Source organism: Paralichthys olivaceus, chromosome 9, assembly GCF_024713975.1.
Source record: "Paralichthys olivaceus isolate ysfri-2021 chromosome 9, ASM2471397v2, whole genome shotgun sequence".
NCBI classification, from domain to species: domain Eukaryota; kingdom Metazoa; phylum Chordata; class Actinopteri; order Pleuronectiformes; family Paralichthyidae; genus Paralichthys; species Paralichthys olivaceus.
Genome location: NC_091101.1, coordinates 15,802,630 through 15,816,863, shown reverse-complemented (window position 1 = coordinate 15,816,863; position 14,234 = coordinate 15,802,630). Strand labels below are relative to the sequence as shown.

Here is a 14,234-nt window from a genome sequence, read left to right as displayed (position 1 = left end):
GACCGTTGCATGCTGTGAGATCATATGGACATGATCAAATCAAGGGTCATGCTCTTGAGATGATGCCATAATTACAGATAGTACCTGGTTTAATAATGAGGACTTGATTAGGTTATCTCTATGTTATCATATCTGCATAATCTATATTCTATCCATGCCTTATAGATAAATATGGTATAGATAGATGTGTGATAATTTGGCCTTGAACAGACATAAAAGGGTTTTCCAAATCATCCTTACACTCACACAGAGAAGTGTATCTCAGTGGCGATGACAGTGTTACAGCAGAGACAATCACATAAATTATTGTCACAGCTCCAGCGAAACATTTATTTATTTGCCTTTTTTTTATCCTGAGCCCCACACACATGCATGTGTTATGCATGTCATTATATGTGTTCCTTCTTGTCTATTAATGATTAATCATACTTTGCTACCACTGTCCAGCGTAGAAGCATAATGCAGTTTCTGATGTCTCTGTCTCAACTCATATTAGATCATGGAATGCAGTTTAGATGCGTTTTCATTATGTGCATATACTCTGTGAAGACACATGTATGTATGTGTGTGCTCTGGGATGTCCGTGTCAGATTAAGAGTAAACCATGTGAGTGTCATTAATGTTACATAGATTACCTCATAAATACAGCAGAGATTAATGAGTGTTAATGTGCTAACATATTAAATCTTTCTGGTCTCACTGCCTCTGATGTGATTTAGGTTGTATCTCATCCTGACCAAATACCAAGCCTAATACAATATTAATGTATTTACAGTATACACTGGCATAATCAGTTTGGGAGATTTTGCTCCTGCACCCAAACATCCTCTTATGGTAGCAACCTATTTAGTTTTATTTAATGCTCAACATTTCCCCCTAATTGTGTTTTTGAGAGCTTGTATCTGTAACTGTAAATGTGATTTTCAACAAACTGAGAGCGTTAAATTGCTGGAAAATGATGAGGAAGCATGTGGTTAGAGACGGTAGGAAAAATATGAGATGATGAGAAATGAGAGAGGAGGACGAGCATTTGCTGAAAAGTGTATCATCAATTCAGTGTTTGCCATTAATATTTGATCAGCATGATGATGCTGATGCTGAGCTGCACTTAAAATGGCCTCCGTGGCCAGATCACTTTTGTTCTCTGCAGAACCACTTCACATAGAGCTGTAGATACCTACATCTCTTCCCATCTCTTCAGCACTGATAAACTGCGGAGCCATACATACAGTATTCTATGTAAATACGCTCTGATTCTCAAGATATTTGATGAAGACTGAAAGTATCAAATTTTTTAAGAAAAAAGGATTATTAAAGAAAAAAGAAGATATACCAGCTCACACAGAGCTTAGTTAAGTCTTTTACACTTGGGGCAGTTGATAGTCAGAATCCTGTTTTTTATTTAGATTTAATAACATTTTGGTTCAAAGGTTTTGAATCTGATTTATGTTTGGGTGTTTTTCACTTGAACAAAATAAAGTCTGGGTTAAATTGGTTTTTAATCTGTTAGTAAAACCCAGCAGATTGAAGGTAACTACGGGTGGTATGGCCAAATCACAGAAAAAGGATAAAAAAAGGATTTAATATAACTATTTCTATGATTAGATATCCTGTCTGTGGCTAGGGGTAATATGCTTTGGTTTGAATAATTTAACCAAAAATGCTCCCCTCCTTTCCTGGATGTTTTCATGATACCTGAATCTAAAGTAAAATCTCACAGTCCACACTAGATACTGTCCAGTAAGCCCTCTCATATAAGGATGGCAGAGGTAGTGAGAGAGATGTAGTTTGTGGCAGCATATCTGCCACTGTTTTTTTATTTTTGCTTCAGTGAATGTGGAGTTTTTTAGTAGAGGGGAGGGTGGAGCTGAAATCCCATAGAGTGGGCGTGAAAATGTACGGACAGCCATCTGTAATCCATAATCCAGAGAATATCAGAAAAATGTAGGGTGAATAGTTTAATCCTAATCTGAATGTCACATTTCTGGGAGAGTGTTTGCTGCTACCCCAGCCGAATCCAACCACACCACACACTGGAAGCATTTAGAGGTGGGAGAGTTGAATATGTTGGAATTTATGATATAGTCCCAATCAGAATATACAGTTAGTAAAGTATAAAATCAGATCTATGGATAGCTTGTGTTTTGCTGTTTAATCTAACACAGTGTACAAAGTACTGTACGTGAGATGATTTATTAACAGTGTTTAATATTTGAATGTTTTTTTTGTGTGTGTGTTCCAGCTCAGTGCACATGGAGGAGTCCTCGGTAATGCAAGGAGCCCAGGGGGTCCTCGTTCAGAACTGGCCCACTGCTTCCAGTGCCGCTGGTAAGAATCACTGAAGATGCCTTCCAATAATAAGAAATAACCTCCTAGTCTGAATGATAGTGATTTTTGGGGGCTGATGTCAATATAGATATTAAGGAATAAAGTATTTATGATACTGATATACCAGCTTATATATATGAAAATTTGAAAATTCTTTTTCTATAATAATAATATTTTTTCTATTAAGATGTTATCAAATTGTCATAACTGATATTGTACAGTTTAACTGTAAATATTATACTGAATAATAAAAAAATAAAAAAATAGAACTTGAATTAGGAAGATAAACACATGCACATGCAAATCATTTCTGCATTGTTTAATCTTTAAAATAAAAAATTTCATATAGGTGCATGTCAGCAAAAACAGCAATACTGATGTTTTTGTGAAAGGCTCATATCGCCTCATTCTTATCAGCAAACCAATAAATCCATCAGGCTCAACAGCCATCTATGTGTAGTTAATGGATCTCTGTACAACACATTCCATGACGCAGAATGCGACAAATATGAGCTAGACTATCTTATAAAAATAACTGTGCATTCCTCAAGGGTAACGAACCTCAAGAGAGCAATGAAAAACAAAAAGAGAACAGAGATACTGTATCTCCTGCAAGATCGCCCCCAACCCACTCCTACCACTGCTGCGGGGAGAGGAAATGACATGAGCTACGTAGGCGGAGATGGATATCTCTGCTCCCCGTAGCAGCAAGAGAGACAATTCAGACTTAAAGAGGAGAGAGAGAAGGGCAATAGTTGATTGTATTATCAGCAAGATGTTTATAGAGGAATAAGCCACTGAACCACAGAGGGCAAACATTAGAGAATACATTAGAGAAGACTAATAAAACATAATTACATTCCCTCACCTTTTACTGTGGATATCTCCCGACCTGCAGCTCATTCATACATAAACACAAAGACCAAGATTATATGGATGGATAATGTTGGCTATAAAGAATATGTTAACTCTTTACCTAAATCCCCCTATGTAACACTTAAAAGCAATATATTGACATGTGTAAATGGTTAATAAAACACTATATCATAGCTGTAAAATTGCTACATGAGTGTATATATTCAGACCTAATTACAGACAAGGTTTACTTTAATTTTAGTATTCCTGAAGTGATGGATCTTATGTATGATCTTAATTTCTGTTTCAAGACAGTGTGTCAAATTGCAAAACTGAGTCAAATTCAAAAACGTATTGAAATAGAGTGGTAATTATTCACAGAACTTTTTGTGTTAATCAGCTGCAGGCAAGTGTAAGTGCAAGTGCAAACTTTGGTTTAACCATTAAGTCTAAATTTGACTGTTTGCTGCATGATTGTTTTCAAGTATGCAGGAATATTTCAACAGTGGAACAGAGTTAGATACATCTTGTCCACCTCACTCAAAAAGACTGGAGCCTTATTCTAATTTACTAACGGGAGAGGGTCACACTCGATACAGAGAAGTCACTTTCTTTTCAGCCAACAAAACGGAATTTTCTTTTGACCTCTATCAAGGTGGAAAAGACTTGTGTGAGCACCATGGCTAACACAAAACCCCTCTAAGAGGCCTGTCAGAAAACAGTGCTATTCGGAGCATAGGAACAGGAACATTGGAGCAAAACAAAACACAAAATGATGGCATTCACAGAGATTCTTATGTGAATGTCATTGGTTATGATGCCCTAAACCAAGATCCCTGACCAACGATGCACTGCACCACAGTGTTGGTGCCCGAATTCGCTTTTCATCCCCTGACTTTCCTCACGACAACAGGCAATGGGGTCAGAAAGGATTAGGAGGGAAATGGAGACAAGACTGTCCTAGTGGAGGAAAAATTAAGGTGGAGACAAGTGAGAGATCGAGACAGACCGGTGTGCAATGAGAAGGTTGGAGCGTGTACGACTACGCAATTACATTGAGATAAAGAGGCGATTTGTCGTAATTAAGAAGCTGGAGATGGTCTGGCCTGGCCTCTTTTATAGACAGGAGGCGGTGGGCTGGGCAGGCAGACAAACTACCCACACACTAACTACTGCTTCTTCCTATTTGCACGCACATACGCACAGCCCCCTCAGCTCCGCCATCGATTTCTTGCCTTGGCTAAGGACTTACAGCCTGCAGGCACGATGTGAGATATAGAGAGACAGAAAGATAGAGGGATTGAGAGTCAAAGACAGAGAGAGAGAACAGAACGGACAGCAGTGACGTCTTCAGGGTGGGTCGGCGATAACAAGATCAGCTGGTGAGGATTTAAGGTGGTCTAATTAAGCTGTGGCAGTTCAAGAAGAACACATTCTGTGCACGCTAACCTCGCTTTGCCTCAGGGCTAAATGTCCCTTCTTTCTCTCATTTTCTGGAAATAGTAGCTCAGGGCAATGTTAGCTTCAGGTCAAATTTTAGGTTTAGATTAAGGATAATTCTGGGTTTAGAATGTCAGATGATATGAAGAGAATGTATTTATGGAACATTCTTTTGGAAGACAAGATTGAAGAAGACTTGTGCTCTGACTTTCAAGTTGATTTTGTTCATCGTGTCTGGAAAATGAAAGAAATTGAGATATTGATTCGATGTGGCCTGTCACATTGCTATGAGTCAGACTGGGCTATATATAGCTGTATTGTCTTGTTTATTCAGCACACTGTTGTCGTGAGGTGGGAAGCAGGATTTGTACTAGTCTGGGTTCAGAACCAGGGTGCCGTTTTGCCTCGCTTTCTATTTTTTGTTTCAATGTGAGATACGGAGGTACAGCTGACAACGCCCCTGTCTCTTCCCCTCTGATTTAGAGTGTGCGTATTGGCATGAGTTAGTGCGTGTCACTGCTTCTTGTTTGTGTGTTTTCGCATGTACGTGCCGATGTGTGCACTTGGCTGTGTTTCCAAGTGTGTTTTGGCTGAATGCTTTGTGTGCTGCTCCTGCCGGGACAGATGGAGCGCAGCCCACGCCCAGATTAACAGACCAGCATTAATGAAATCAGGGCTCTGCTCGCTGTCTAACTCCCTCTCCCTATCTATTCCTCACTCCCATGTCCTTGCTCTCTGTCCCCCTCTCTCTCTCTTTCTAACACAGCACATTCAGATAGAGCTGTGCAGACTTGCAACCATCCCCTGCAGAGATGGGCAGAGCAGAGGGAGATGGGCAGTTAGCTAAGTGACGGGGAATAAAAGAAAAAGAGACTTAACAACCAAAGATAAGGTGCATAGGAAGATGGAGAAGTGATGGACATAAACTGTTTGGGGGGGAGTGGCGACAAGTCAATCAGAGCGATTGAGTGTTAGAAGAAAAGAGAGGAAGCTGTGTGAGGCTGCTGTTGCTATGGGAGAGTGGTTAGACTAAAAAGAGTGAGAGAGAGAGAGAGAGAGAGAGCTTGCAGCATTACTCTCCATCAGCACAAGCACTGTCACCATGACTCCTACCAATGTCCTACTGCTTCACTGGAGGATGCAGTTTCCACGGCAACCATTCACAGCCCCCAATATTGAGAGGAGAGCAAGAGGAGGGGAGTGCAAACATATGGTGTGGGACAAAAGGTGCTGGAGGAAGAGGGTGGGGGATGAGAGCTGGCTGTGGCTTTAGGTGAAGGACAAGCTAAAGAGGACGGCAGGGAGTGACAGTGTCAAAGGAGGGAGGGATGTGTTTGGAAAGTTAGAGGTAAGAGGTGTGAGGGGAGGGAGTGAGGAACAGAAGGGAGAAGAGTGACCTACATTCACTGGGGCGGTGGTGGTGTACTGCAGAGGTGGATGCAGGTTTGCCGTTTTCTGTATCAGCCCAGTCCGCAGACGCACTGAAGCACGTACACAGAGGGAGCAGAGAGAACGACAGATTTGGTTTGAGTTAGCAGCAGCCAACCGCAGTAGACACCTGTCAAGGCAAAAATAGACTCAGGGGTGAAGGCAAAAGGCCAAGTGAGGGGGAAGAAAGCGTGGAGCGATAATGGAGAAAAAAGACAAGAATCTACTGAGGATTTGTGCTTCGTTTTGCTCCTCAGGACGTCAGTGTATGAACTGCTTTAGTCCCATGTCCTCATTTAATTTACTTTGTTCGTCCATCTCATCAGGAAGGAGGTGAGAATTAAAAGTACAATTAAAGTGATTTCTCTGAGTGTTGGATAAAAAAAAAAACTAAAGAAGGGATAAAGATAGAGAGTTGATTAAATTCAAGGCTGTGAGTAATTTTTTGGCTGTGGCCTTTCACTTGATGTATATGTGATATGAAAAGATTTCTGGCACCATCAGAAAGGTAAAGTAGAAGAGTCTAGAAGCTGTCAAGGGGCTTTTTTTTACAGTTCCTGAATCCCTCCTCTCCTTCTGTTTCCTGTTCTCGACTTCAGATATTTGCTTTCCTTTATTGTCACTCAGTTTTTTTTTTTATTCCCACCCTGCGCTCTCAAAGTCTTTAAATATCTTGCCAGCTCTCTCCCTCTTTCTCTCTGGAGAATCAGTCCATTTCTCCTTCCCATTTATTTATTCTTTGTCATAGCACCCACTCACACTAACTACAGTATGTTAGTGTGACTGAACACTTACACACACACAGATACGCAAATAACAACTCCAAACTCCTACATCATCATTCAGTGTTGTTTTTACTGTGTTAAATCCTGTCACTTCGGATTAGTTGTGTCCAGCACCTGCCACATGATGGAGCATGATTGGAGCAAACAACAAGGCGCTTGACACACACACGCACACACACACAGGCACAGGAACTGGCAACCTACAACAGTTTTACTCCCATGACGCTTTTCTTTCATTAATAACTAATATGGTAATTTATACCAGCACCTATAGCCATACTTTTGTCACCATCCAGGCCTAGCAGTGTAAGCACACACACATGCATCAAAATTGGCATTTTCAATTGACGACAATAACATATTTTGATTTGATCAAATTGTGCACTCATACTTTTACAGCACACTAACAATCAAAGGTACTGTCTGTGAGAAGGGTGTGGTCCAAACAGACTATTCTCATCACTCACAGATTTCTCCCTGTGTGTTTGGCAAAACAAAATGAATCACTCCTTCAGGATCTTTTAAATCCATTGTCTGTTTTTGGTGGTGAGCATCGTTTTTCAATATCTGCATCCTTTTACCTCCTGGCCCCTCTTCTTTTTCTTCCTCCTCCTCCTCTTCCTCCACAGCTCGTTATGTAACGCTGCACTGCGCTTCTGCCCAACTGACCGATGGTTTGGCGAGACAAGGTGATGAATAAAGTAGATGTGGCAAGATAGAGCTTGGCTGACTTAAGAGGCTGTTAATACCTTGAGCGAAATTACGATATTCACACTCAGATGATGAAAGACTCAGGAAGATGCAGCAAAATCCCAGACTGTAATGAAAATTGCTGTTTACAGCGTCACATTAGCATTTCACATCAAGAGTGTTAAATGTAATGGGGGCAATGATCATCACTATGAAACTACAAAACTGTCCTCGTCTCTAATGTGCCTGATAGTTTTCAGTGACGGACAAGCTGCCTAATACCCAATCACATTAATGTTACCATAAACATTGATAGGCATGATTAAGACCGTTGTCAATAACTGGGAGGGACGGGTGCTGGCTGGCTGAGATTTTCCACGCTAGATTACATGAAAGGTCAGAGGAAATGAGCGATCGAGAGAGGAGGTGGTGTCAGCAGCAGGGAAAAGAGAAGGAGGGAGTTTGCACAATTAGGGGAACAGAGGACGAGAGAGGGAGTTTTGCTCTGCAACAGCCGTCGACAAATCAAATGGTTGTATGGGGATGAGCGGTGGGTGAGGTGAGGCCAAAACTATCATGAATGAAGAGAAGGATGGAAAAAAGGAGAAAATGAAATGAGAAAAGGGGGGTAAAGGCGTACATATAAAGGTGACAGATAGTTTCCCTTCTCACGTCAAGTCACATTTAATCACTGTCAATGTCGTGTAGAAATATTAGAGAAAAAAGAAATATATTTGTAAATGCTTTTCAGAGACACCAGAGTTAAACACATCTGCCCTTTTTTTGAGACGTTGACCCTTTTTTAAGCGATTTACCCCGCCCTGCCTTACCCTCTTCCATCTGTCTGTTCTCAGCATGACTCATCACTCTCTGCGGTGATGTTTTGTTTATGAATGCAAGTTTGTGCTGGTGTCTCATCAAGTTCACACATTGACTTAGACAGGTAATTTCTCAGAGGGCAAGAGAGTGAAGACCGTGGAGCAAAGCATTTGCCAGCACTCCAGTATTCAGCATTTATGATTCAGTGGATTTTTCTGCTCCTTTTCTTCTGTTTCTGTTTTTTTTCCTGTTGGGATTATAGAATCAGGGTCATGTTTCTGCTGGCGGTGACTTATCAACAGGGGAAAGACTCTTTTGCTCGTAAATGAATGTGACTTTAGCTGTCTCTGCTGTCTTCATGTGGAGGAAGCAGCAACTGGATCTAGGCTGTCCTGTCCTAACCTCCTCAGTCTCTGCAGCTCTTGCAGCTGTGTTGTCGCAGTTGTTATAATTCTTGCACTGTGGTCTTTGTGTCTGTTTTTTCCAAATATGTTCAGTGGAATTAAACATGCCAAAAAAATTACAATTCAATGATTGTTTATTTTATTTATTAATCTGCTGACAATTTTCACAATTAATGATTTAGTCTATAAGAAAGACCTTGTTTTTTCTAACCAGCTATCCAAAACCCAAATATTCAACTTCCAAAACAAACTTCCAAAACAAGGAAAAAATGTTAAATCTTCACACTGGAAAACCTTGATCCTGGGAATGTTTGGAGAAAAATGACTTTTCCAATAAATCGATTATCAAAATAGTTGCTGACTAATTTGCTGTCCATCTACATATCAATTAATCAGCTAATCATCGCATCTTTAATTCAGGCAAGGTTCTAAATAATGCTAGTGTGACATACAAAGATTGAATAAAATTAAACACGATTGTCTGCTTCAACTTTGGGCATTTTTTCCTGGCCAAAAGAGGAGCTTTGGATCACTGAGTCGAACATCTGTGACAGATTGGGATTGTATGCAGAGCAGCAGGCATCATGTTTGCCATGGATTTACCTCACAGATCTTTGACGGATCTCGCTGAGAGTTGGTAAATTGAAAATGTTGAAATGTGGAAGGGAAAGCAACTAAGAAGAGTTAGCAAAAAACATTTAAAAGAGGAATAAGTTTAGACTATATCATATTTGAAAAAGGGGAGTCATATATAGTCCATCATCTCCACAAATTCAATTTAATAATGCTTATTATTTAAGTGACTGAATTGTTTTTCATTATTATAATTCTCCATCTGTACAACAAAGCAATGCAGTGTTTTAACAGCCAAATAAAAACATATAAACCAACTTTTAGACTTAGACTTATCCTTATCATCTATCACACAGGTCATCATAACTGGATGATTTTCAGTTTACATCCTGCACCTTGTTCAAAAATAGTTTAGTCAGGATTACGTTTGCAGTCTCTTTGTCCAGCTGCCTTTAGGATGACCGTTCACTTTGTGTAAGAGATGCAACATGAAGAAAAGTGAAACCAACAATCTAGTGTAGATATTTTGGGCCTGACTGGGTAAGGAAAGACGTGTATTCTCTGTCTTGGATACTTCCCGAGTCCAGACACTGTTCCTTCTGGTTGGATGAAGCCCGGCTCTTTTAATCCCTCCCTTTGGAAAGAACTCAGAAAGGGAGACTGAGAAATAAAAGTGAATATGTGAGGCAAGTGTGGCAAGTAGGTCATTGCTGTGAGGAAGGAACCAAAGTGAAAGGGACTCTTTTTAAATGGTAGACTGTTCCAAGTTTGTGACACACTGCACAGAGACAGACTGATTGTCTGTGACCTCCCTAAGAGCACTTAGACCCACCATTTACTTCTTTGTGTGCACTTTTCTTACAATTATTCTCCTACATTGTGGCAGTTACGAATTAACTCACAAGTTGCAATTGACCTGAACAACAGTGCCATGGATGTAAGCCTTGAAGGGAGCCACATTTGTTGCCCACTTTTTAGAAATGTTGTTCTTGCAAAACTCCAATGTAGTTCCAGGACCTAAAATGAGTGCACAAAGCTGCACATTTGCATCTGTTTTGCAATGGTTGACCATTGATTTCCTCACATCTCCTTCCAAGCTCCCTTAAATGTGCAGCAATGAGGGACAGAAAGAATCTCAGATGACAGGCAAATTGAGCGTTTCGAGCTGGTGGCCCTGTTTCATATACAGCAGCCATGTCATTCATTAAGGTGCAGAGTGCATTATGAATGAGATGCAAAAGGCTTGGTAAATCTCACCCGGGGTGTCTGAAGTTGGCCAATGAATAATAAGTGGTTGCAGCCTGTAATTTGTAGCCTTCTACATTACAATTCAAAGAGTGTGGAATAAAATGCTGGCAGATTTGATGTTGTCTGTGGGTAGTAATAAAATCCTAACAGCTGCTTTAATTTGATAACCAAATAATAACCTATCATGATTCCCTTTCTCTTTCTTTCAGATGCTGAGGGCGGAGAGGTGTCCCCCCCAATGGGCGCTGGTGTAGACAGTAACAGTTGGCACTTTCGCTATGGCCCCGGCGGTCCCGGTGCACCGCCACAACACCTGAAGCCTGGCGAGGTTCCCCCAGAGGCCTTTATCATTCCCGGCTCCCCCGCCATAATATCTATCAGACAGAACCAGGGAGGAGAGGACGACAAGAGCGACTTCATCACCTTTGGGAAGAAGGAGGAGGCCAAGAAGAAGAAGAAGAAGAAGAAGGAGAAGAAAGACAAGAAGGATAAGGGGAAGGATGATGATGAGTAGAGGAGCAGAAAGAGAAAACAGCAAAGAAGAAAAGGGCGTTGTTAAAACAGAGGTACCAACCAAAGTCCATTGGGCAAAAAGAAAATGTGAAAACTAACATAGATTTCCCAATTTCATTTTATTATCTTATTTCACGATCTCAAGCTCTCTCTGTTCTGATCCTGGCCTTATGCACGATTTATTTTACCTTCAGACCCTTTCTGGGGTAAATTATTAATCTTGCCTTGATAAACAATAAAATGATTGATTTTGCTCCAAGCCCCGATGTGCCTATACACCTGGAGTCAACTCATGTCAGTCATCCTTTCCTATAAGGAAGGACCAATCTTTGCCCTCGTCTTCAATTTTTCTCCTTTAACCCATGGGCACGTTGGCACCTCTGTCTTACCCCCTCCCCAACAATGATGTGTAAACCATTCTCTCAGAGAGGAGACAAATACTTTGTACAAGAACAACAAAAAGCTCTGTGCCAGCCAAGGAAAAGAAGAACGACGTAGAATAATGCGGAGCTGGACACACACCATTTGTAAATAGCACAGACGAGAGTCACTGAAACTAAGGCTAACACTACACTGCTGCAGATTCCTCTGGTAATTACCAACAGTGTTTCCTAAGATCTCAATGAAACCACATGCACATACACGCATGATCACACATTCAAACATGCAAACACTAGAACACACACTTACCGTGGCAAAGTGGACACATAAAGCACTTGAGAGAAGGAGAAAAATATAAAAAGAGAGAAAAACAACTGGCATCAAAGAAATGTGCTTAGAACAAGACACTGCAAGCTTTTTGCCCAGCACATTCGCCAATGCGGTGCACATGTGTACATCAACTCTCTCAGGATGGAAGCGACATCCTTTGAAATCACTCTGTATTTGCTCACTGCATTTGAAGGACACAGACAGCTTCGTCTTCAGCCAGAACCCCAACTGAGGAATGCAGAGAGCCCCGCAAAGATGGAGAGATGGGAAGTTACCTCACATTCTCCTGAGGACCACAGAGGGGAGAGTCCAGCTGCGCTGGCTTGTGACTCCGCTTTCAGTCAGTGGACTCTGATGAAAACAAGTACAGAATATTAGGAGAGTCTCGAGATTTTGATAACACCTTCTCTTGTCCCCTGCTGCAGCAAAAGCCTAATGCTTTCTGCTTTGAATGTTTGGTAGCAACCAGTCCTTACCTGATACCTTGAGTTTACAACTGCTCACCTGCTTGTACTTGCCCCAAGTTGCCACGAGCCAACTTCTCCTCCCCCAGCCGCCTTTTCTACCCTCACGGTCACCCATCCCACCTATTGCCTCTTCATCTGATGATGAAGTCTGTTTTCATTGGTCTTTAAAGAGATTCATTATGACATGCACAGTTTTTTTTTCTTCCTCAGTTTGAACTGCTTTTTACGTCTCATGCCTCCCCACATTTACCCTCAGACACTGCCCCAAACCCCCGCTCTGACCCCCCTGCTCAGGATCAATCCTGGGAATGGCCTGCTCTGAACATTGTGGTGTGCTGGGAACAGCATGGAGTAATGTGGATGAGGCCTGGGGAAGCCCAGTCAGGGGGTCGACGCCCTGAACTCTTGTCAGATGTCTCTCAAAGTGCAAAACGGTTCAGTGCTTTTAACTTGTGAATATGCTGTTCATTTCCTGTTCTTAGCCACTGATGAGAGGGGACCATGTGGGATGAAGCAGATAATAGGGGTGGAGGCAAAGTGAGGAGACAGGTGCCGTGGGCTGGCCCTCCCCCTCCAGGTATAAGAGAAGAAGTTGTTCTCCACATTGATTGTTTCGGATCGTTGAGTCACATATTAGCTTTTCTGTACGCTGTAAATGTAAGCGTAGACTTTGATAGATTGTCTCATTAATAATCGAAACCTGCTAAAAGATTTGGGCATCTAGAGATTCCCATCCCACCTGCTATATCCCACCAATCCTCTCTCAGGAGGTTTTGAAAATGGGGCACTCACATGCCTCAAGACCTGCTTCTGTTGGTTCCCCCTCCCCTGCCTGTAACTTGTTGCCACGTCCCCCAAAGTTTTGCGGCTCAGTATGACGTCACTCCATTAAGTGGCTGCTGCATGTACTGCTCTAAGGAAACACATACTATATAGAGAAATATATATATAAATAGATAGATGGCTATGATTTTATTCTTTTGTATTATCATTTTTCTTCATTATTTGCACAGGAGATATTTGTATGTACTTCTGTCTCTTGCCAAACATCTACGTACTACAATCTTCATGCTCCACAGATGTTGTATGGCATCCACTAAACCTCTTTAGATATTTGTACATGCTATAGTGTGATACCTTTCAACGCAAGTCTTTTTTTCTTTTACCAAATATGATTTTTGCTTTTGAGAATAAGCAAAGCAAGAAAAAAAAAAAAAAAAAACACTCTCTGTGTCTGCCTTTGACATGACGATCTAACTAAAACTGTAATATTGTAACTGAAATATGTATGATCCTATGATGAGCTATCACTTCCCTTTCACTCTTAAAAAAGGAAAAAAATGAAAGAAAAAAATTGTCCAGTGTAAAAAAAGGTATATGTAGTATATTATTGTGTTTAGTGAGCATTCATGCTGTCATTCTTTCCCAATGTATGGTGGTGAACTATGGTGGCACTGTGCTGTCCTAAATGGATCAGCCCAGATCTGTGGTTTAAAAAAATACCTTTTTTGTACACCCGCTCATCAGTTGTAACAGTGAAGTAGTGGATTTCATTTATTTCATTTATTTTCTGACTTTTTTTATTTTACCTAGATGGAAACAGTGGTAATGTGTTTTGTTTATAAATCACTAATAAAGTTTTCTTTCTTAAAAATACATTTTGAATTTATTGTCTTGGGGCATTGGTGATCAGAATTTCTTTGTCTTTTATTTGAATAAATGAAAAACAAATTGACCTCTGGGAGTGAAAATACAGAATACTGAATAAAACGAGTTATTTTTAGGTTTGCTTTAGGATAGCCTCATATAATCGAAGTATGAATTAAAATTCTGGTGCAGAATATATTTACAGAGGAGACTTCTATTTCAGGAGAGTTTTAAAACAGGTCAATGCAACACTTCACAAAAGTGAGAAAGGAATGTATCAGTAAAGGCGCGAGCACATCTCTTCACATCAGTGAGCGCAAGGCTGA

At 40.9% G+C, this 14,234-nt stretch overlaps 1 protein-coding gene across 29 annotated transcripts in view; it reads left to right on the top strand.

Annotated features, from left to right (window-relative positions):
- Nucleotides 1-13,917, top strand: part of LOC109642908 (protocadherin alpha-C2-like) — a 167,555-nt gene extending 153,638 nt beyond the window's left edge. For 27 of the 29 annotated variants that reach the window (XM_069532013.1, XM_069532022.1, XM_069532021.1 and 24 more), the window contains exons 3-5: nucleotides 2,243-2,328; nucleotides 7,466-7,525; nucleotides 10,780-13,917. In XM_069532013.1, coding sequence (XP_069388114.1) covers nucleotides 2,243-2,328; nucleotides 7,466-7,525; nucleotides 10,780-11,084 — 451 coding nt within the window. In that variant the 3' untranslated portion in view covers nucleotides 11,085-13,917. The remainder of the gene's footprint in view (nucleotides 1-2,242; nucleotides 2,329-7,465; nucleotides 7,526-10,779) is intronic. The other 2 variants (XM_069532020.1, XM_020113797.2) reach the window with 1 other exon arrangement.
- The last annotated feature ends 317 nt before the right edge of the window (nucleotides 13,918-14,234 follow it).